The sequence below is a fragment of the Gallinula chloropus genome (assembly GCF_964237585.1).
Source record: "Gallinula chloropus genome assembly, chromosome: 13".
NCBI lineage: Eukaryota > Metazoa > Chordata > Aves > Gruiformes > Rallidae > Gallinula > Gallinula chloropus.
Window position 1 is genome coordinate 15,273,250 of NC_140098.1, and position 22,200 is coordinate 15,295,449.

Sequence of the window (22,200 nt, forward strand, 5' to 3'; positions counted from 1 at the left end):
AGAACATTTTTGGCAATTACAGATCCCAGGGGAAGGTTCAGCACGATGGGGCTTCTGCATTTCACAAAGTTACCCATCCAAAAATAAATTAAACACATTTAATACCAACAACAACAATCTGAACCCGCCCCAAAACACAGAAGCAGGTGGTCAGTGACCTGTGCTGCTCATTAAGATCACCGTGGGTCGGAGCCTTTAGCGATGGTGGGACCTCTTGTGCGTTCGGCGTTGGCTGTGGAGGCTCGTGGCTGCTCTAGCTCTTCAGGGTGGAAACGTGCCTTGATGCCTGCAAAGCTGCTTTATCTGAGGAGCTGTGAGCTGTAGTGTGCTGCTCCTGTGGTGAGTGAACTGCCAAGTGCTAAGCTGGATCAAGGTTGCGTTGGAGCTGAGAGACGCGTCTTGGACCGACTGTGACGGACCCTGCACGCTGCTGTCGTGGGCTGAGAGGGTTTTAAGGCAGCTGACATGAGAGGCTCCATCAGCTTCTCATTTGTCCAAGCGCAGCTATCCCAGCAACGCAGACATGTCTAACTAGAGAGCAGCTAATGCTTTGGTATTTGCTGCTTTGCATCTCTCTCTGGGTCTGCTCTGCCCTTCCAAAGGCTCTGGTTGCAGCAGCAGCAGTCGTTCGTGCCTAAGGTGTGTTGATACCCATTGATACGGTCAATACCTATTGATACAGTCAATAGCTCTGTGTCTGTGTGTGCTCTTGCTTGCATTTTGTATTGATCCTTGCCCAGAGCCTTCAGCTGCAGTCAGTGGCCTTGCCCACAGTGCTGGAGGGGTGGTGGGCAGGAGGATCTGCCCCCACCTCAAGATGTTCTTGGCTTTCCTGCACATCAGGCTGGCTGGCTCTGGTTCCCCCCCACCCCTGAGCCAGCTCAGGTGGGTGTTCTTGGTTGGCACTCTCAATCCCAAGTGTGTGGAAATCTGTAAACACATAGATTGAACCTGTTGTGTGGGTATAAAAATTAAAACCCCCAAATAAACAGGGTTATGGAAGGGGCTGAAAACCCAATGGGTGGTTTGTTTCGGGTTTGCACCTTGCTATCAGCCAGCCTGGATAGGACAGACATTTAAGGAACACCTTCCCATGCAAGGGCTCACAGGGACCCTGCTCATCCAGGTTCTCTGAAGTCCTTCTGTGCTTTCCAGCTCCCAGGGTGGACACAGTGTTTTGTGGTGCTGTACATCGCTCTGGGGCGCGTGTGCTGCTGTGTCTGGGTGGGATGCTTTATTTCGTGACAACGGCAGACATGAAGGTTCTGAACCTGAAGAGGTGTTTGCTTAGGAGGAGGAAGGTGAAAGGGGTTTTGGTGGAATCTGCAGGATACAGAGGAGGTGGGATAGGGTAAGGAGTAGCGACCTTGTGGACTGTTGCAGGAGGAGGAGTTGTGAAGTTGAGTAGCCTGTGGGGCGGAGGGAATCCGGCAGCCCAGGCCCTTGGGTTCATGCTGGAGGAGAAATAAAGCTGACTGAGCTTCCCGGCCCTGGGAGGGGAGAGGAGCTTTCGGTAAGCCAGGAGGAACCCTTGCAACAAGGGGAAGTGCCATAGCCCGTCCAGGGCTGGGCTGAGAGCCGGGACGTAACCCGGGAGCTCCCGCTTCTCCTCAGATGCCCTCTCCTCTGGGTCGGAGGTTTCTGGTGCTGCCTTTCAGATCCATAAACTGTTCTGCTACAGGACCCGAGTTTAATAGCTGCTGTTCAGAGCTGCTTAACCCAAATCTGTCTGCAGAGTGGCAGCGATCAGAGAGGAGCAAAGAGCTTCTGTGGCTGCCGAGCGTGCCTTTCCCGGGGCGCTGCCGTGGGGGTGCTCTCCTGACCCCGGCCCCTGCGTGTTTCTGGCTGTCTTGTTTTTCTGACTCAGTCAATTGAACTCGCAGCTTTCTGTCAGGAAATGGCTCAACAGCTGAATGGATCTTCTCCTCTGGGGCTTTTCATATCTACAATACATTTCTCCCTGGCTCAGTTTCCTCCCTGAGCAAGACATACTGAGTGCATGTGTGTCCCCCCCCCCTTGATGGCTGCGTTCCCTCTCCTTGCTGTTTAGGCAAGTTAAAAATATTTAATTATCATGAAATGCTTTCTGCAAGAGAAGATTGCTGCACTATTAAAACCAGAACGGACATGACCAGGGAGCAAATGAACATTTTCAAAGGAAGGGTCTGAACATGCAGCGCACGGACCCAAAATAGGTCCCTGCCACAGAAAGGCCCCGGGTGACCCGTCGCAATTACTTGAGTCTTGGCAGGAGGAGAGACCAGCAAATGGGGTTTATGTCAGAGCTTGTTACCTTAATTTGGTTAATTGTAGAGCAGAGAGTAGTCAGGCTGCCAGTTCAAACCAGGTTTCGGATCACGGGGGTGCCGGGCACGGGCAGGGCATTCCCTGGCGGGTGTTGTGGGCTGGGGAGGATGGGGCATGGGGAGAGTGAGCAGAGCACGCCTTCACCTAGGATGCTTGTGCTTGGGGACCTCTGGCTCTGTGGGATCAGTTGAGGCCATGCTTGGCAGCCTCACCTGCAGGTTTGTGTAACCCTTGGTTTGATCCGAAATCTGTAATTCAAACCTCCAGAGTCCAGGGGTTTCAATTGCACAGGGTGTCTGGAACAGAGGTTCATACCTCCATGGTGGAGGACATCTGGGATACCTTTCCAGCTCCACTCTGGGCGTGTGGCATCTTTGCCCTAAGATTTACAATGTGGTGCAAAGGCATCGCTGGTGGGCACAAACCTGCACCATGCTGCTGGCTGGCAAGGTGGGATGGAGCTTTGTGCTGGTGTCAGGGGAGGACGGCTGCTGTGCTGGGCTGTGACCTTTGGGTTGTGCTTGCTGAGTAGCCCAGGCTCCTGCCGTGCAGCCAGGGCAGAAGCAGCCAGCGTGGCAAAGGGGTATCCTGAGGATTGGCCCCTTGGAGAGGGGAGAGAGAGACCTCGGTTCCTCTGGTTCCTTACCTGTGTTCTGACAGGTTGCTATCTCCATGTCACTGTGGGAGCGTGGAGATGTGAAGCTCAACAACTCGCTGTGAGTTTTTGGAGAGCTACGACTTGCTAGTCAAGGCAGGGAGAGGGCAGAGGGGGGTCAGCCCCTGGAGAACTGGGGAGGATCAAAAAGCCCCTTACATCCTACCCAACCTCCTCTCCCTGCTGACTTGCCACTCCTTTGCCTGTAGCTGCGTTTGGATGCTTCAAAGAGTTGGGTTAAGTGCCTGTGAAGAGGTGTGTGAGTAATTAGTTATGTCCCACCCATCTGTCCTTCCCCCCTGCCCACCCACAGTGTAACGAATACCAGCCTTGGTTTGAATTCCATTGCCTTGGTGCCACTCCCATAGCGGTCCCACGCTGCCTTTCCCTCCCCTTTGCTCCTGTGTCCTGGACAGCAGTGGTCCTGACATGTGGCCAGCGTGTTTGTGCGGCCCAGGAGCCATGGAACTGGGCTGGGACTTTGCCCAGAGGCTGAAGGTTCCCAAGTGGGTGGCACATCCTGCATCCAGACATGTGGTTTTGGGCTGGGGATCACCAATGCTCTCCTCCCTTCCTGACCAGTTGGGTGAGGGTGGCTACTCAGTCCTTCCTCAGAAGCACCAACATGATTTCTGTGTGAGGTTTGGGAGGGCACCGAGTGAAACTTGCAGATGCTTCAGAAAAAGGAACATTTGGCCCAAGAGCTTTTCACCTGGGACAAAGGGAAAGAGGCTCTTGGTGGAAGCTGGTGTCCAGATGTGGACAAGAAATGGGGGTGTGAACCCATGGGTGATGCTGCTTGTGTCCTGGCTCCTCTGGGATCAGAGCATTGTCCTGCTGTAGTGAAGCTGCTGAGTCATCCCTTGAGATGAAGGTGGTGGGTGATCCCTCAGGGTGAAGATTCCTCAGCCTCGGGTGGGAATGGGTCTACTGGCAGAGCCAGAGCAGACTTTTGAGAAGAGACATCTCCAGTCCCTGGAGAGCCCTCCTAGTCTGCTGTGTGTGTCTCCAGTAGCTAATTACAGTCACTGTTAACAAAGCATCTCTTATTCCCATAATAAAAGACCTGGAAAGAACCAGGCAGGTAATTATTCAGGAGGGGCAGAAAATAATCTTGGGAAAGCTGAGCCCGAGGGATGGAGCTGAATGTGATACCACACACACCCACCTCCTGCTCAGCTTTATCCTTCACAGCCAGGCGTGAATGCTAAATTAAGATGATATGACTGAACGTATAAACCAGGAACTAGGGCTAAATTTGCAGCATTATATAAGTATTTCCTGGCTTTTCTGTCGCTCTCTGATGTGCATCTCCTGACCTCGCTTTTGAAAAACAATTGGGTCATTTTGCTGAGGAGATTCCCTGGCTGAAGGGGCATTAAGTACAGGCAGCACATCCCAAGGTCCATTCAGAAGAGAGATGCTGGCAGAGAGGGATGAGGCAGCACCAGTGGAGAGCTGTGATCTGCAGCAGGGTCCAGCCAGGGAGAGCCTTGGGGAACTGGGTGTTTCCCAGACCCCATTGCCAGGTGCACGAGCTGCTGCTGTGGTCCTGGTTCTTGCGCAGCTCTCAGCATCCCCTTGGAGAGATGGGATGGCAACTGGGCAAGGAAGAAAGCAGAGGGATGCTGGTTTTCTGGGTGCTCTTGTGAGCAGAGAGCGTTTGCATGCTGTGTTAGGGAATATCTTTTTGCCCTGGTGAGGAGCCAGAGGGAGGAAGGAAGGAGGCAAAGGGAGGAATGCTTGGGATGGATTGGATGGGGATGGAGCTGAGGGGTGCAGCTTGGGAGGGTGAAAGACAAGATGTAGCATCCTTCTCCTTGCCCCAGATGAACTCCCTGTGTACCCTGTGCTAAGAGACAAAGGGTTAACACCAGGCCCTGCTGACTGCCATGTGATGTGGTCGGTGGCTCCAGCAATCAGTAAAGATCTGTGCCCTAAGAGGAATCACATGAGTTTCACTGTGCTCCCTGGATGCAAACGTGCCCTGCTGAATCCTGCCTCTGCTCCCCGCTTCCGTCCTCACCGAGGGGAGCGCTGGGTCCGTGGCTTTGCCCATCCCAGGCTTGCACCCAGGCTCCACATCAAAAGGCAGGGAACAAAACAACTGCAGAGTGTTTTAAAGCAAAATAAATAAATCCTTGGTTGCTCCAGGAGAGTTCTTACCAAAGGTACAATCGAGTTGTCTATTTATGGCTTTTCATTTCAAAAGCAGATACATAACAGGAACTTTTTGATATTCAAGCCCTAAAGAAGCTGACTTCTGATTATTCAGGTCCCAAAGAACCTGACTTCCCACAATCAAAGGGTCTGCCATAACCCTCTGCTTTATCAGGTGCCTGGTGGGAAGTGGAGGAAATCCTGGGTTTCTGCTTTACTGGGTGGCTGGTGGAAGTGGAGGAAATCCTGGGGTTTTATCGAATGCAAGCAGCTTTTGGTTGTGAGGACAACGTGACAATGTCTGTTTGCATAGCATCTCCCAGCAGGAAGGTCCCCAGAATGTTTTCTTTGCAGGGAGAAGATCTCTGGGAGATTACCTCTGTGATAGCACTGGGTGATGTGAGAAAGTTGAGAGGACTCAGTAATGGCCAGTTGCTTGGGACAAGTAGATTTTGGGCTGAACTAAGGTCTGTAAGGAATCAGCCCAATGGAAAGATGTGCATGCCCTCTCCAGCGTAACCTGCAGTGCATCAGTGTGATAATTAAGTATCCTAAGAGTAGCTTTTGCCCTCCAGGTTGTTGGTTTTTCTGTTTCAACCCCCACAGAGGCCTTGGGGTTCACAGGCCATCTGCATTGACCCATTCTTGGTTTGGTTTTCTGCAGGTGATGTGACAAACCTGACTCCTGAGCACTCCTTTGAAGGCACAAAAGTAGGCGTGGGGAATATCGTGCTGGCGCTGTACAGCGGCCTCTTTGCCTATGGAGGATGGTAAGATGCAGCCCTGTTGAGTGTTGAGTATGTTCCTTTGTCCCCAGGTTGTGTTTGCAGGAAGAGTGTGGTCCAGGACTTCCCATCTTATTTTTGTAACCAGGGTGATGAAGCAGATGCTTTGGGTTTGCCTGGTAATGTCATACTTCACACCTCAGGATGTAGGACACAGAATTGGTGGTGATGATGATAGAATGATAGAATAGAATCTCCTGAGCTGGAAGGACCCAAAAGGACCATTGAGTCCAACTCCTGGCTCCACACAGGACCAGTCAAGTCAGAGCATGGGACTGAGGGCATCGTACAGATGGTTCTTGACCTCAGTCAAGTTGATGGGATGTAGAAATGGCAGCTGATGATGGGTTGCTTGGTGCAGCTCCTAAGTGGTGGTAAGAGAAAGCAGCTGGGTGGGTTTAGCTAGCAGAGACGTGTTACACACCAGCAGATTGCTTCAAGTGCCAAACTGAAGCTCTTGGAGAGCAGTTTCTTCAGGCCCTTTGAGCACCCACAAGCACAAGGAGCCTGCTCAGTTTGCCATGAACACAGACCAGTTGCAGACGTCCTTCTTGTCTGGAGGGTGGCCCTGCTGCTGGTGAGTCCAGCTCTTCACCCAACGGTCACCCAGCCAGGAAGCAGGCAGGGCCATGTGCCAGATCCACCAGCACCAGCCCAGGCTCAGACCTCACAGCTCACTGCAGTGGGTCTTGGACTGGGCACCAGCCTTCAGAGGTTCTACCCCAGGTTTCAGTCCTTCTACCCCTCCTGAAATCCCCTTGCAGATAAGCACAGTGAAGGGCTTTGCTGCTTCCATGGACTCAACCAGAATTAACTGCTGGTCTTCTTCCATTGCAGGAATTACTTGAATTTTGTTACAGAAGAGATGATCAATCCATACAGGTAGGTGTGTGTTCTGTGATGACATCCCTGGGGGTGAAGCCCCATCCTCACAAGTATAACAGGGTTCCTGATCAGCCCAGAAGCCAAGGGCTTTTTCTAGGGAAACAGAAAACGAGCTAAATTAAATTGTTCCTTCCCAAACTAGGAGAATAATAGTCTCTGTGTGAGAAGGGCTGTTGCTTTCACTGCCTTCCTGTGCTGCTGATATTCTCCCTGGGTTGGGAAGTCCTGTTTCCTCACTGGCAAGGAAGAAGCACTTCATGCCTGTCTTGATAAACTCCCACTGGAGTATCTGTGTACAGACGTTTGTCGCGTGCTCTTCCTCTTCTCCCGAGCAGCAGCCACTTCTCTGCTGCTCGTGGGCTGCACCGCGGCGGGATGTGGCTGAGGGGGAGGGTGCCTACGAGGTGCTGCCAACAGGAACTTTAGGATCACTTGGGCAAGGACCCGTTTCCTGGCTGACCCTGGAAGGGATTAGTGGCTGCTGGGAAGTGTAAGATTTGATAAGTCTTTTCCTTGACAAACACAGTTGAAGAGAAGGAAAAATAAGTTGCAGCTTGTGATTATTTTCTTGTCCTCTGAATGCCACCATGGTGTTTGACTCTCTGTGGCTTTGAGCTGCACCAGACCCATGCCAGGTGGCACCAAGCAGGGTTCCTTCCCCTTTCTCAGTTTCCCTTCACACAGGAAGTCAGACTATTTAGGAAAGATGAAGTTGTACCAACACGTGCTCAGAGTGTGTCTGATCTCCTGTTCTGTGATTTCCAGCAGCTCAGCAGCACAGAATCAGCCTGGGAACTGCCCATTAAGTGTCCCTGCTCTTCCCATCTCCCCTGAGAAACCCACTGGCACGAACACTGCTCTTTTGCCCCAAAGAGAATGGTGTTGGCTAGAGACAGGCACAAGGGGGTATTTTTAATTAATTGCCTTCACAATTGGATTACTGCTTGCCCAGACAGCCAGAGTCTTTCTGTGCCATACTCTGTCACTCGACATCCATCGCTCTCCAGGCTGTCCCATGTGGGGAGCAGCCTGTGGCTGGGAACCTGGATGTGCTGGAGAGCCAAGAGCAGAACAGCTCAATCCATCTCCCGGGGAGCGTCGGAGGGCTGCAGCACGAGCCGCCGATCCCCGGCATCACCATCTCTCTTCTCTGAACTCCAGCACCCTGACAGGCTTTCTGTTTCCTTCCTAGAAACCTGCCTCTGGCTATCATCATCTCACTACCTGTAGTCACTCTGGTTTATGTGCTGACAAACTTGGCTTACTTCACCACCCTGTCGACGGAGCAGATGCTGACGTCCGAAGCCGTGGCCGTGGTAAGATGGGAGCATTTCTGATGTGACTCATCTCTTTCCCAGGGCCGATTAAATCAGACTTCAAATCTCTCTATACAGAGTTTAGATCGTGGCTGCTTATTAAAAGAAAAAGGTAAAGCTGATGTTTGACAGGAGATAAAGAACAACTGTGATGGGAGCAAGGAGGAACAGTGGGAGACAGAGTGGGAGGCAGTAGTGAGGGTGGGCAGACAGTTAACGCCGCTCTTAATGCGTAAATATGTGAGGTTGCTGCTGGCCTTGTGACTCCCCATCAGTTACCAGAGCATTGTATTTATTGGGAAAGGTCATTCAGCCAGTCCTGAACTAGTTTGTTCTTCCTCTGTATCTTCCTTGTTTTAATTAAAAGAGAAAAATAATACTTCCATTAATTAAAATGCCACTGCGGTCAGGAGTCCTGGTTGCTTTAGGAGTGAGTAGCTGAGTAGCCAGCCTGCTGCATGTCAGCAGTGCTGAGCTCTGGGAGATGCCAGCCTGTGCTGCCTTCCCCTGGTTGTGCCTCTGCAAGTCACCAAATCAGTATAATAGTGTTGGCAAAAAATGGTGCTGAAGTGGCAGCACAGCACCAGTTCACCATACAGAACTCAGCGTCGCTGTGGTTCTACCGGCTGTGCCCAACAGGCAGGAGCTGTGTGGCTGAATCTTCTTGCAGTTTCCATTCAGCCTTGAACCTTTGGATAGCTATTGTGCTGGATGTCATGTCCTGGCTCTGAGGGAAGGGCTTTCTGCTGGTTTTATTTATTTCTAGCAATTCCACCATGCTTTTTCAAGCAGCAGCGTGCAGCAACGTGGAAAACTCAGCTTCAGCACTAAGCAGTGGTGTTAGTTCAGCTTTCTACAGATGTTCAGTCTTTGTAGGCAGATGTTAAGGCTGTGAGGTTTTCAGACATTCTGAGTGTGAAATGCCTGGCTTGTTGCCCCCATTTAGGATTTTGGGAACTACCACCTTGGTGTCATGTCCTGGATCATACCCGTCTTCGTCGGCTTATCGTGCTTTGGATCTGTTAATGGATCTCTCTTCACTTCTTCCCGGTAGGTTCCCTGCTTGATTTTGCTTACAAGTTGCAATTTAGAACCATACCCAGTTTAAATGAAATCTTCTCAGTGCTTTGAGTCTTCTGTTCCTCAGGCAAAGTCCTACTGAAGTTATTAGAACGTGAGCAAACACAGGCTTCGGGGATGCTGCCTGAGAAAGTGGATTTAATGAAAATAGCACAGGGAGTTCCCCACCAATGTGGGGAAGAACTTCTTCCCAGTGAGGGTGAGGGAGCCCTGGGACAGGCTGCCCAGGGGGTGTGGAGTCTCCTTCTCTGGAGAGATTCCAGCCCCGTCTGGACACCGACCTGTGTGACCTGTCACAGGGACCCTGCTTGGGCAGGGGGTTGGACTTGATGATCTCTTGAGGTCCCTTCCAACCCCTGCGATTCTGTGAGGCTCTGAAAAGCAGAACCTTAGGAAACTTGAGGGCTGAGAATCCCTCTGGAATGGGAAGAAAGAAAACAAACCCCAGTCTCTGAAGGTTGCTGGGGTGATAACTGGTCTGTCTGCCCCACCTCAGGCTGTTCTTCGTGGGCTCTCGGGAAGGACACTTGCCTTCCATCCTGTCTATGATTCACCCCAGGCTTCTCACTCCTGTGCCGTCCCTCGTCTTTACGGTAAGGACCTGGGTCTGTGGTAATGTGCTTCCACTGGGGCAGGGGTAGGATCCCATCAGAGAGGTGTTGGGGAGGCTGTTTGGGCACCACCTCCAGACACAGCCCTTCCTGCATGTACCTGCCCAGAGGATAGCCCCTTCTCCTCATCATATCCTTGTAGTCCACTTTGTTATGAAATTGCTCCAGGCACCAATTGAAAAGAGCTTAAATAAATAAAACCCAGTCAGCATTGATTCTTTTCCTGGCAGATGCTTCTAAAATACCTGCATTTAGTGTTGTGACATCCGTGGTTTTGCCTCCTCCCTTTGCTCATGGTCTTTTGTTTCTGGTTGCAGTGCATCATGACCCTCCTCTATGCCTTCTCCAACAACATTTTCTCAGTCATCAACTTCTTCAGCTTCTTCAACTGGCTGTGTGTGGCTCTGGCCATCATTGGCATGATGTGGCTGCGTTACAAGAAGCCAGAGCTGGAAAGGCCCATCAAGGTGAGAAGGATGTGGGTCCTCCCTGAGTCCCTTCTCAGCACCAGGGATGGTTCAGTGACTGTGGCTGCTTGTCCCATATGGAAGAGGGATGGGGATTGCAAGTGTGTGTGGGGAAATGTTGTGTTGTAGCTAACACAGCCGTCCCCACCACACAGAGATCTTGGCACAGGAGGGTAAAGAGCTGGGGGCCATCAGAGCGAAGGGGGCTTGGGGTGTCAGCAATGCAGCATGTTCTGGTGGGGTAGCCCAGAGAGAAGCTCTCAGTGACTAACATACTCCCCAGGACAAACCATAGGCTGGGGTGCTGAGTGACACGCTCTGTACCGCCCTGGAATTCACTTGAAATAGTTCTTTAATAAAGCAGACAAACCCACGCCTGCAGAGATGAGAACTTTGTTCTCTCTGTCCTTGGCCAGCTTGGCAGTACTGTGTCCCATCTGGGAGGAGGCCAAGATCATGTCAGCCACAAGCCTGTCTGCCTCCCCTAAAGGCATCCTTCTCACTCACCCCTCCAGCGCCCTCAGGGCTCTGCCAGGGAACAGGCAGCTGGAGAGAAACGGACCCACAGACCTGTACCAGAGCCTCCCAAATAACCCTTTGGAGGGTGTTTCCTTCAGGGTTTGGGTTTTCTTCTAAAAACTGAGCCGCTCTCAGCGGGTGCCCTGCTTGGAGCAGCATAGCCGAGTCCCCTGGGGAGCTGCTGGGAAGGTGCTGTGGTGTGTGCTGCTGAATTGGGTGCTTTGGGTGTGGGTGCTTTTTGGGAGGAATCATTCAAGTAGGGAATTGGGGTCAAAAAGAAGAGTGCTGAGAAAGGTCCATGGCTCTCAGCAAGCCACACCTCTGTGCTTTGTTCTGCAGGTGGTGAATGACCATGTTAGGTGTTAGCCTGTGGCTGTTTTCTCCAGGGCTGCTGATGAGCACTGGTGAAGCCCCTACCTTAGGAGAAACTTCTTCTCCAAAAGAGTGGTTGGGCATTGGAACAGGTTGCCCAGGGAGGTGGTGGAGTCACCATCCCTCGGGGTGTTGAACAAAAGTTTGGATGAGGCACTCAAGGACATGATTTAGTGAGTACTATGGGTGTTAGGGGAAACACTTGGACTGGATAATCTTGGAGAGATTTTCCAACCTTCATGATTCTATGATTCCATGATTCCCATAGCAATTCAAGGTCATGGTCCTCTTGTTCAGGGAGCAGTGTCCGTGTAGGGAGGACAAACTCCTTCCCTCCCTGGGCTGTACAGCTAGAGAAACGTTGCCTGCACCCTGTTCCCTAATTCACCTCCTAACCTGTCCTTTGGGTCCTTGTTTAGGTGAACATCTGCCTGCCCATCTTCTTCATCCTGGCCTGCTTGTTTCTCATCGCCGTTTCCTTCTGGATGACGCCGAAGGAATGCGCGATTGGCTTTGCCATCATCTTCAGCGGGATCCCCATTTACTTCTTCGGGGTCTGGTGGCAAAACAAGCCCAAGTGGGTTCTCCAAGGCATCTGTAAGTATTTCCAGTGGTGTGCCAGGGTCTCTCTCTTGGCTTTTGCTCCAAAACCAGCAGCTTCCCAGTAAGCATGCTACAGCTAGTAGCACCAGCTCTCCTTTGTGTAGCGGAGCCTCCCCATGTCTTGGCTCTGACCAATTCTTCTTCAGCAGTAGCAAGTTTTAGCTGGGTGGTTGCCTTACTACTGAGCACCCAAAACACACCGTGACTTGCAATAATTGCAAAGTTTGGGCCAAATATCACACATTGTCTTTGTTTTCTTTTCTTTTAATCTTATTTTGGCAAACAGGTGGTTGTTACACAGCAGGGTGTAATTTGCTGAGCACGTCGCTGCCTTTCTTCTGCCTCCTGTAAAAGTTCAGGGCTGAGGGAGAATCCCTTTCTAGTGGGGTAGGAAGAGAAAAAACCCATCAGCAGTGTAACATCTTGAGTTCAGTTGGTGTCAATTTGACTGCTGAAAATTCATAATTAGCCCCAATCCATCAGCTAGCCAGCGCTAACACTTCTGATCCAGTCAAAGCTCTGCTTGGCATCGAGACATGGCAGCGGAGTAGAGGGAGTGGAAAATCCCCTGGGTGTTTTCTCTTATGAGGTTTATTTTTAAGGTATCTTTGTATAAGGTTTTCCAACAGCTGCCACTACAGCACGGTGTGTTTTGAAGGGATGGAGGGGCTGCGCTTTGGCACTTCCAACCTCTGCCTCAACAACTGAATCAAGAAAGTCAATCCCTGTTGTCCAAGTAACTGAACTCCACCATCTGTCTCCCAGCTCTCCTATGACAGGCTGACCTAGAAAAGCAGACAAGTAGAAATGCCCAGCCCCTCTGGATGCTTTTTATGAAGAAGAAAAAGCCTTTCAACAGCGCTCAGTGCTTGTAATTCTTCTTTCTCCCTCTCTCTCTCTCACCCTCACTTTTTTTATTCTGAGTATTAGGCTCAGTTCCTGGAAAAGCCATTTTTGCAGTGCCTGGGTGGCAAATTACCATTTTAATTGTTTTCCACCACCCAAGGCTTATAAGGAGTTTTGATTCTGGCTATTTGAGGCTTCGGTTTATACTCATATATTGCAGATCATTTGATCAACTCCAACTGATCTGAGTTTGACTGTGTGTGTTCAGAGTTAGCATTGACTTTACCTGGCAATCTGGTCATATCCCAAGGGAGTTGTTTTGGGATACTGCTACAGTGGGTAGAAAACCCAAGTTCCTCCAGTTTAGTGCAGACCTGTGCCTGGAATCTTCCTTTGCTCTTCACCCACTCTGTGCTCTGCCTCAGGGTTCATCCCCCTGAGTCGGGTTTGTCCTGGGTGCCTCGAAGGAAGCTGTGTGCACTGTGTGCCAAGGTTTGAGCTGGGAATGAAAAGCGACGGCTCCTGTTTTCTGTGCCCCTTCCTGCTTTGGGCTTGACTCAGCTTTGGCTGCTTGTCCTGGCACCCAGAACTAGTTACCATATCACTGTGCAATTAGAAACTGGCGTCAAGAAGTCCCAGCGCCTTGCTTGGGGCAGAGCAGCATCCTTGCTGCGGGAGCCATGCAGCATCCTTGCTGTGGGAGCAGAGCTCCCAGTGGTACCCAATTGGGTTTGGGGCAGGAGTAGAGAGCATCCCTGCTGCTCATTTGCTTTCAAGTCTTGAATTGTATTTGAATTAACCTTGCTCAGAACCACAGTGGGAGGCAAGGGGCCAGCCCTTTCAGGGCAGGGTGTCATGAACCGAGCCTGGGATGTATGTCAGACCATCTGCGAGCCATCTCTGACCTGCACTTCCCTCTCTTCCCTGCAGTCTCTGCAACAGTCCTGTGCCAGAAGCTGATGGAAGTGGTTCCACAGGAATCCTAAGCAGGGAGAAAGCAGAGACATTCAGCTTGAGGAAACGCACAATATTGTTCTAAGACGACACAAGGAGAAAAAGCTTCTGATCCCTCATAAACGACCCCTCAGCACTGGAGTACCCCGTTGGAGCTGTTCCCTGCCTGACACCATGCCCTCAGCTCTGCCTTGCCTCCTCCAGCCCCTCCATCACCACCCTTCAGCCTGGCAGATGAGCGACCCTGAGATGAGAAGTTCTTGGTACGAACGTGGGCCAGGAGGAGGAATTCCTGCAGCTTTAGAGGGGTCCTGCCTGTCGGGCAGCAGCGAGTCTGATCAGCACATGTGTGTGTGTGTGTGTGTGTGTGTGTGTGTGTGTGTGGCACCAAGGGCTGTGCTTCAGTGCTGCGTAGGCTCACTTTGGGTCTGGGATCCCCCAGACGATGGTGGGTCTGCTCCTCAGCCTGGTTTGAGTGCTGCCAGCTGTGCAAACGTGCCTGGGGCTGTCACGGAGCCGCGGCGTGGTCCTGAGCCTGGTCCTCCTGTCTTACCTGGTCAAGATGGGGTGGTTGGGTGGTGGAGGTTGGCTGAATTTGGCGCACACACACACCACACACACACACACACACACACCCCCCCACACACACACCCCACACACACTCAAACCAGTATACGTGCTGCTGGGCAAGTTGGTCTGTCCACTGGCAGTGTTTAGGTGAGACAAGGCAGAGCAGAATTAGTGTCAGAGAAATGATGTGGGGAGGCCTTGTCTGACCTTCATTGCATTCCTGACAAGAGGACTCGGGGGTCCCCTGCCACTGCCTGGCTCTCAGCTCCCAGCTGTCTCCCTGCTATTGAGCAGGTCCCTGGGGATGCTCTTCAGCGCCCCTGTCCCATGGGCTGTGCATTAGCGGGGGGGCAGCACAGCCTGAGGGTGGAGTTCCCTCCCATAACCCAGGGAACTGCAGGTAGCAGAGGGCCAAGTCCTTGGCTTGCTCACTCCATGTTTTTCCATAGATAAGCTATCGTCCAGCATGGGATGAGCAACACCGTGCTCTCCAAACAGCCCCGTTCGTTGCCCTTGGTGTGATTTATGTTTGCCCCAAAAAAACATTTTCAAAGAGAAAATAAGAGTGGGGTTCCCTTGGCTTGTTCCTTGGGGTCTGCCTGTGCGTTGCCTGTCACTGTGCCCTTCCTTACGCTGTGTCTCTTCTAGAACGTGCAGTGGAGATGGGACCAACTGGGTCTGGGGGTGTCAAAGGGGCAGATGTCCTCAGGTGGCTGGAGCCTGGCTTTAATCTCAGCCTGCTGTTGATGGTCTGTTTTACCCTGAGGGGCAGGGCCTGGACGCCTGGTCCCCCCCCCCCGTGCATGACATCAGCATCAGGCTTGGATTGGTGAGACCAACATTGCCCCTCTCAGGGGGTGGTCTCTGAGCATAAACCACATGGAATCTTGTTTTGCTGTTGTGGGCGGTGCAGTCCCACAGCCCCTGAGCCCACCCAACCTTCCTCTAGTTCCCAAGTAGTCACAGCTGTCCTCCTAGGAACGTGGTCAAAACTCTGCCCCTTCCCAGTGAATCTCCACCAATTTGTTCCTAATGCCTCTGCACTCCAGGTGAGGTTCAGTTGGAAATCCAAAGCGTCTTTCTCCCCAAACAGCAAGCTGCTCCACCCCCTGTTACAGATCCCCTCCACCTTTGTGCTTTGGGTTGTTGAACTACTACTTCTCTTCTCTTTTTGTTTGGAAGCTGTTTGGAAGCTGGGATCCTCCAAGAGCTAATGCTTTACTGGATTCTCCTCTTAGCATAGAGTTGTTTTGGATGAAGAGGCATTAAGGACACCAATGGTACTAGCTCATGCTTTGTCCTTTTAAGAAGTTCTTTAGCAAAAACCAGTGTGTTCTAGCAGGTGACAGCCTCTGTTCTAGTGTGTGTGACAGTGACCGTGCTTCTGTCTACGTGCAGCTCTTCTCTATTGCTTCGCCAACCACATGTCTTTGTAGGAGGAAGAGGTGAGACAATCATCCTGCTGCAAACCTTTGCTGCCAGGATGCTGCTTCTCCCACAGCAGCACAGTGTAGACATACCCAAACCAGCTCAGGTGCCACTTCCCCTTTCTCCATGGGGAGGTCTCCTGGAATTAAGTTGACCCCTGGAGAGTTGCAGCTGGTTTGGGTATATCTCCAGTGCAGAAGAACCCAAAGTTTCTGGCCAGTGTATGGCTGTTCAGGGACCTACGTGCAATGTCTTGGAGCATCTCGGATGCGGTGCCTGTGGAGAGGTGTTTGCAGAAATAAGCTCATGAACCATAAAACCCCAACTCATTTATTTTCTAATCCTCATCCAGCTGGAAGCTGAGATGTTTTGGTAGGGTAATGGGAAATTGCTGCTTATCCTGGACCTGTTTCATTGAGATAGAACCTCAGTCTGTCACCTTCCACTTGGTCTGTGGGGTTTTTCTGGCTGTAATGGTCTGAGGGACAGTTTCCTGCAGGGCCTGGGTTCAGCGTAGGGGCTCTCAGTGCTATCCCATATCAGCAGAATTACTCAGCATGCAAAGGAAAGGGGTTTTATCTCTCAGCCACCCCAGTCCAGTATAAATTAGCATTAAAGTCCAATCCACAGATTGCTCAGAAATGGGTCCAAATCTCCCAGAGGCATAGGGGTTGCTTGGTTTGGACACATCTTTACATGACTTTCATCAGTGATGAAGACCATTGCTACACACTATCCTCTTGGTGAACCTTTCACACTGGTTTTAAAGAGGAGATGTCACACTAAGTAATTTTTTAATTATTATTAATTAAATCCTTAACTCGCTTGCTCTTGATGAATTCTCATGATTCTTCACTTGCTGCTAAAGATCCTTCTCTTGTACTAACCTGGCTCTGGCATTGATGCCGTGTGTTCCGTGGGGGACCCTCCAGTGTCTCCACAGAAATAGAGGTGTAGGAAGAAGCAGCAGCAGGTACCAGCACACTGACAGAGTTGTTGAATTTGGTCAGCCACAGCTCACATCTCAAAGTCTACCTTCCCAAAACCTGATTTCTTTTATCCCTGTTTTAATTGACCCCCCCCCCATAGATCCCCCTCCACCAGAGCGTGGTGCCGCGGCTGTATGAGGGGTGGGTTAGTTTTGGGTAAGGGGGTAAAACTGCATTTTGTTGCATAAAGAAAAACACAACTAAAGCAATTTTCACTGTAGCTCAGATCAGTGACCAGGAAAGTCCACTGCTCCCAGGGGCTTCCCGTGTCCAGCTGGATTTTGGTATGGAAAAAGAGAGAATACACCCCATGAAAGACCCCGTGCTGCTTGTTTTCCTCAAAGGAGCTGGGTCACAGTGGGTGTGGGGAGCAGCAGAGCCTCCACAGAAAATTCCTCCTCGTTCCCAGTGCTCAGTGTGGGATTTTCCTGTTGTTTCTCTGCTCCTTCGAGCCTGTGACAGGTCACGCCTGTTGCAACCCACCAAGAGAGCCCAACCCTTGGCTCAAAGGGCACGTACAGCCACAGTGACCATGAGTTTCCTTTTCCTAAACAGCAGTTGCCAGTTAAAACGAGGTACCACATGAATCTGTCTCTGCAGAGACAGCCAGAGCAGTTGCATCCATGGAATCGTAGGATTGAAAAGGACCTTTAAGATCATTAAGTGCAACCACGGAGCTGTGGTGGGTGATGGCTGAGCCATGGTACCCCTCAGTCCTTCTACTAAACCCCCTCTTTCAGTTATCACTGCTCTTTGCTTGGTTTGAAGTATTCAGAGTTGCAGGCAGCAGTCGTTAGGGATGTTGATGGAATAGCATCCAGCGAGACCACAGGGTAGGGCAGGGGGAGCAGGAGCCTGTGGCCAGGCACTTCCCCACCTGTTGGGTTCCTCTCTCCAAATAAAGAAACCTTCTTCCCAACAGATGGGAACCAGCCCTGCAAAATGCTCCTGGCCAAAACCAGGGGGAAGGGTGGGGGTTTAAATCAGCCTGGGTGGGTTTTTAAAAATATTTTTTCCTTTTTTTTAAGCTTCCTGCAGTATTTGCAGTGTTTTCCATCTCACATACCCTCTTCTGGTGATCATGGGTTTATTTTTAATAGCCCCCTCTGTGGATAATCCATTCAGAGGGACACTGTCACTGTTGAACAAACTATAAAGACCCTTCAACTGCATTGGAATTCTTAAGAAGTGGTCCTCAGAGCCCTCTCCTTGTGGGTGGCTCAGGCAGGGGAGTGAATCAGGCTCCTCCATGGGTCCCTCTGCGGTGGGTCTGCCCCGAGAGCGGGGCCATTGAAGAGCAGCAGCGTTGCAGTCGAGCTCTTCCCTGACTTCCCAACCACAGAGAGAACTTTGCAGTGGTAAAGTCTTGGTCCAGCTGCGGGGAATCACGAGGAAGATCTCCTCTCAGTTCTCTTAGCCTTCCCCCAAGGCTGTTTTAATAAAAAAATAAATAAAACCCAAAGGAAGCAGCCAAACGTTGTCATTATGCAACAGTCTGGCTGCTCGGGGCTATTCTGGTGGGCTGCCAGCTTGTCCATCGCCCGGTTGTGCAACTCTGTTCCTAATGACATCAAAAGGGAAGGTGACGTTGGCCATTGAGAAGGGGCTGGAACAAAGCTTCTTCCTGGAGCTTGGGAAAGGGCAGTGCAGGGGCGAGACGGCTCCGGTCCCCCCCAGGGGCTTGTGTTGAGGTCTGCGGGCTGGCGCCGTGACCCCTGCGCATCCCCTCGCGTTGAACAGCCGCCTTGTGCCAGCCCTGGGAGCCCGGGGAGCATCTCCGGCCCCGGGATGCGGATGGGACGGCTGGAGCCGGCAGCGCTTGGCTGCCGACCAGGGACCGCGGCTCCCTGCGGTGATGGGAATCTGCTCCCACACCCCATCCCATCTCCCAGGGCATCCCACAGGACCTCAGCGTTCAGGGATGCTCGAGGGGCTCTGCATTTCTGGTGGCTTCTGGAGGGGTTGCAGCCAGTCAGCCTTAACGCTGGTTTTGCCAGTGCTTGAGAAGTTTCTTCCCAGTTTACACGGTCCAAACTGGAACTAGCAGCTGGGGTGGAGCAGTGTGTGTGTGGGGGGGGGGATGCTGCTGGGCTTGGTGGAGCCACGAGCTCCCAGTTTGGTGCAGATCCTCTCACCCATAAGGTGTAGGGGTAGGAAACGTGGCTTGGGTTAGGTTGCCTCTAAGGAACCAATGTCCAGAGGATTATTTCTTTGCTTTTAGCCCCCTCATTCCTTACACAAGAAGGGGTGTTTCCTTCCTCCAGCTGTGGAAGTGTTAACAAAGAAAATAAACCTTATATATAAATATTTTTTTAAATATTGAATTAATTTTTAAGTGGCCTAAAAGAGACTTTCTAGCTACACCTAGATTATTCCCTCTGGGTGATGTTCATCCCAGCGCAGGGGCTCGGATGCTCTCCTGCATCCCAGCCAGTGGGACGTGGTGCTGCGGCACCTGGTGATGTCTCCTGGGATGAATTTCACATATGGGGGGGTGGGGGGAAGACCCATATTTGTTCATGGGACAGAGCAGGGTCCGTGTCCCATCTAAATCCTCACAAAGGAAGAATTTGAAATGGTACCCAGACCTCGTGCTGGCCCACAGAACAGGTGGAGGGTGAAAGTCGCTTCTAGTGAATAATCTGACTTTTCAGAGATATCTTTCTGCTAAAGTTCCTATTTTTCTTGGGTTGTGGGTTTGTTTTGGGGTTTTTTGTTTTTTTTTTTAAACAGAAAAAGTGAAAAAAAAAGATCTTAACATACAGGAAAAAAATCCTCTAGCTCAAATTGACAATTTTTTTTGTTGTATTTGGTTGCTTGAAAAATATTTTACTAATTTAAATGTTGCTGTAGATGACACTCTATTTATTTTAAGGGGTAAATATCTTTTAGTCTTAATACTTCTCCAGTAAGCTCTGTCTAGTCACAATGTTTGTGTTCCTGTTGACACAGCTATTCCACAACCAGCCAAGGGCTGGTCAGCCAGTAGTAACTGAATCCAATTGCCTTGTAAAACAAGACGTCTCCTGCAATGTATATTTTGTTTTTCTTAGTATTTCTTGATTCTTTTATGTCTGTGGATAACAAATCTGTTAAATGTTTGGGTTGTCCTATGTTTTGGGTTGTTTTGTTCTGTTTTTTTAACAAAGAAAGCTGAATTACATCTCTCTTGGTGCTGGTTTTTGCCTCCAACGCTTTTATTTTGCAAAAGGTTGTCTGGTTTATCTCACACACACACACACCTGAGCCCCCAGTTCCTGAGCAGGAACCCTTGCAGACAGGTCTAGGAGGACAGTGAAGCAATGACAGCATCCAGTCCTCCATCACCATCCTCCTTTTAAACTTTTTGAGTGGTTAAAACATGGGTTTGGAGGTGTTAAAGCTGAAGGCGTGGGAAAGTGGGTGAGCCTTGGGCAAGAGGTGGGAGCAGAAGGCAGATGTCCCAATTCTTGGGCTGTACCTGTGTGCTGATGTGACAGAGCTGCTGCTCGTGCTGCCTGCAGCCAAAAGAAATGCCTGGCAGGAGGGAGGTGCCAAACTCCACACAGGGAAAGCGATTCCCTGTGCAATCCCTCTTCCCTGGGTCCTTCTGTGCTAGGGAGATGCTCCGTCTGCGGCAGCCCTGGCCAGCTGAAGGGGATGCTCAGAGGCTTGCCCTTTTGGGTACTGGTGGCAGAGCCCCAAAGTCTCTCCTTCCTAAAGGAGACTTAGTCTAGAGAAGAAAAGGCTGTGGAGAGCCTCACTGCAGCCTTCCAGTCCCTGAAGGGAGCAGAGGAACAGGAGGGGAATCAGCTTGTTAAAGGGTGGGTAATGGCAGGACAAGGGGGATGGAGTGAAGCTGAAGGAGGGAAGGTTTAAATTGGATATTAGGGGGGAGTTTTTTAAAGAGAGAATGGTGAGGGGCTGGAAGGGGCTGCCCAGAGAGGGGGTGGGTGCCCCATCCCTGGGGGTGTTGAAGGCCAGGTTGGCTGGGGCCCTGGGCAACCTTGTGTAGCTCCAGGCCTGGAGGTTGGTGTCCCTGCCTGTGGCAGGGGGTTGGAGCTGTGTGACCCTTGGAGTCCCTTCCAACCCAGACCAGGCTGGGATTCTATGATTCTACGAGACAACGATGCTGAGACTGTTCTGTTGACACTCCTCACAAGGAAGAAAGGGGTATGAAATGCTAATGGAGCTTAGGAAGCCTGCAGAGAAACCCCAGGAGTAAAGGGAGACGTGAGTGCTGCCCATGTAGGCTGAACAGATGTCACACCCAAGTTTCACACTGAATTTTAGGAGCTGCAGTCAGCCACCATCTCAAACAGTGAGAGAATCTGTGAGAAAGAGGGAATTCATTTACTCACCCCAAGCATGGGGGCTGTTTCAGAAAGTAACAAAGGGAAAAGAGAACCCACAGGGTTACATGCTCAGCACCCCCCTGTGACCAAACCCAGCCACGTCTGGCTTTAAATACATACATGTAACAGGGGGAGAGGTTGGAGGTGTGGAAGTGAGCTCACAGATAACACATGGGATGGACCCAGGGGCTCTTCAACACGCCATGAGAGACTCTTAGTGAAGGAATTAGAGTAATCTAAGAAAAACATCCCTCCAAGCCAGCCTGGCTCAGCAGCAGAATAGCCTGTGCCATTGGCGATTTAAAAGCCATCAGTCAAAAAGTGACAGCTGTGGCCAAAGAAGGAAAACAGAGGAGTGAAAAAACTCTGGCAAATTAAACAGAAAACCTCAATAAGACAAGTCAACAGCCCGTTCAGAAGCAGGACGCTGAGCTGGCGGCCCGAGGAGGAGGAGAAGGGCTGTGCTGCCTGCAGGACGCCTGCCAGAGAGGCAGCAGGGCCTGTGCTGTGCTGCAAAGTGCTTCAACAGGCAGACAGGGCAGCAGCACAGAAATGAAAGGAGTTATTTGCATCCTTGTTCCCGTGCTGGAGCTTTTCTTCACAGGGAGTGAGCTCAAGGAGTTGCAGCCAGATGAAAGTGTCGTGTTTCGGAGCAAAGCTCCAGCTGTGGGATTCACAGGCCCTGAAGAGCCACAGAGGGTCCCAGATCAGACTGAAGAGCTACCAGCAGATGTGTGCAACAACACAGCAGTGATGCCTTTGATGTAGGAGGTGGGAAGCAGGGTGCTGGAACAGGTAACAGGCCCAGGAGTAGCCCAGATCAGTTGCAAGAAGCTGTTGCAGTTGGTCTTGATGATCTTGAAGGCCCAAGAACCAAAACCATTCTATGATTGTGGAAGACAGTGAGCAGAGCGATGGAGAAGAGCATCCTGGGGTGAAACACACAGCTTTCATACAGGCAGGTCAGTCCTCAGTGGACCAAGGAGCTTCCAGTACTTCGTGTCTTTGGGTTCTCAGCAGGCTCAGGTGTCACTGAGCTTCCCATGGGCTTTGAAAGAGAAAATTCATTTCAGTGCTAATTGTTTGGGGGAGGGAAAACACTAGTAAAAGTACTTAATAGAGGAGGGAGGGGGTTTGCAGAGCTTCCCTCTGGATCTCCTCCTGGTTCGGGCTGGTTCAGCACACATAGTCTGGAGCAGGAGATGGACTGGGGTGGCAAAGCCTCCTGGAGAGTGAGCATTCAGGCTCATTAAATATAAAGTTGATTGCAATGAGGGATCTCCAGACAGGGCAATAAAGCTGCAGAGGAGAGGAAGTGA

At 51.1% G+C, this 22,200-nt stretch overlaps 1 protein-coding gene across 1 annotated transcript in view; it reads left to right on the forward strand.

Annotated features, from left to right (window-relative positions):
• SLC7A5 (solute carrier family 7 member 5) overlaps window positions 1-13,592 on the forward strand; it is a gene marked incomplete at both ends in the record, with an annotated part of 34,226 nt that extends 20,634 nt beyond the window's left edge. The window contains 8 exons of the mRNA XM_084270352.1: window positions 5,787-5,892; window positions 6,745-6,789; window positions 7,985-8,108; window positions 9,055-9,158; window positions 9,685-9,781; window positions 10,117-10,266; window positions 11,577-11,754; window positions 13,537-13,592. Of these exons, the coding sequence (XP_084126478.1) occupies window positions 5,787-5,892; window positions 6,745-6,789; window positions 7,985-8,108; window positions 9,055-9,158; window positions 9,685-9,781; window positions 10,117-10,266; window positions 11,577-11,754; window positions 13,537-13,592 (860 nt within the window). The remainder of the gene's footprint in view (window positions 1-5,786; window positions 5,893-6,744; window positions 6,790-7,984; window positions 8,109-9,054; window positions 9,159-9,684; window positions 9,782-10,116; window positions 10,267-11,576; window positions 11,755-13,536) is intronic.
• Window positions 13,593-22,200: the final 8,608 nt, after the last annotated feature.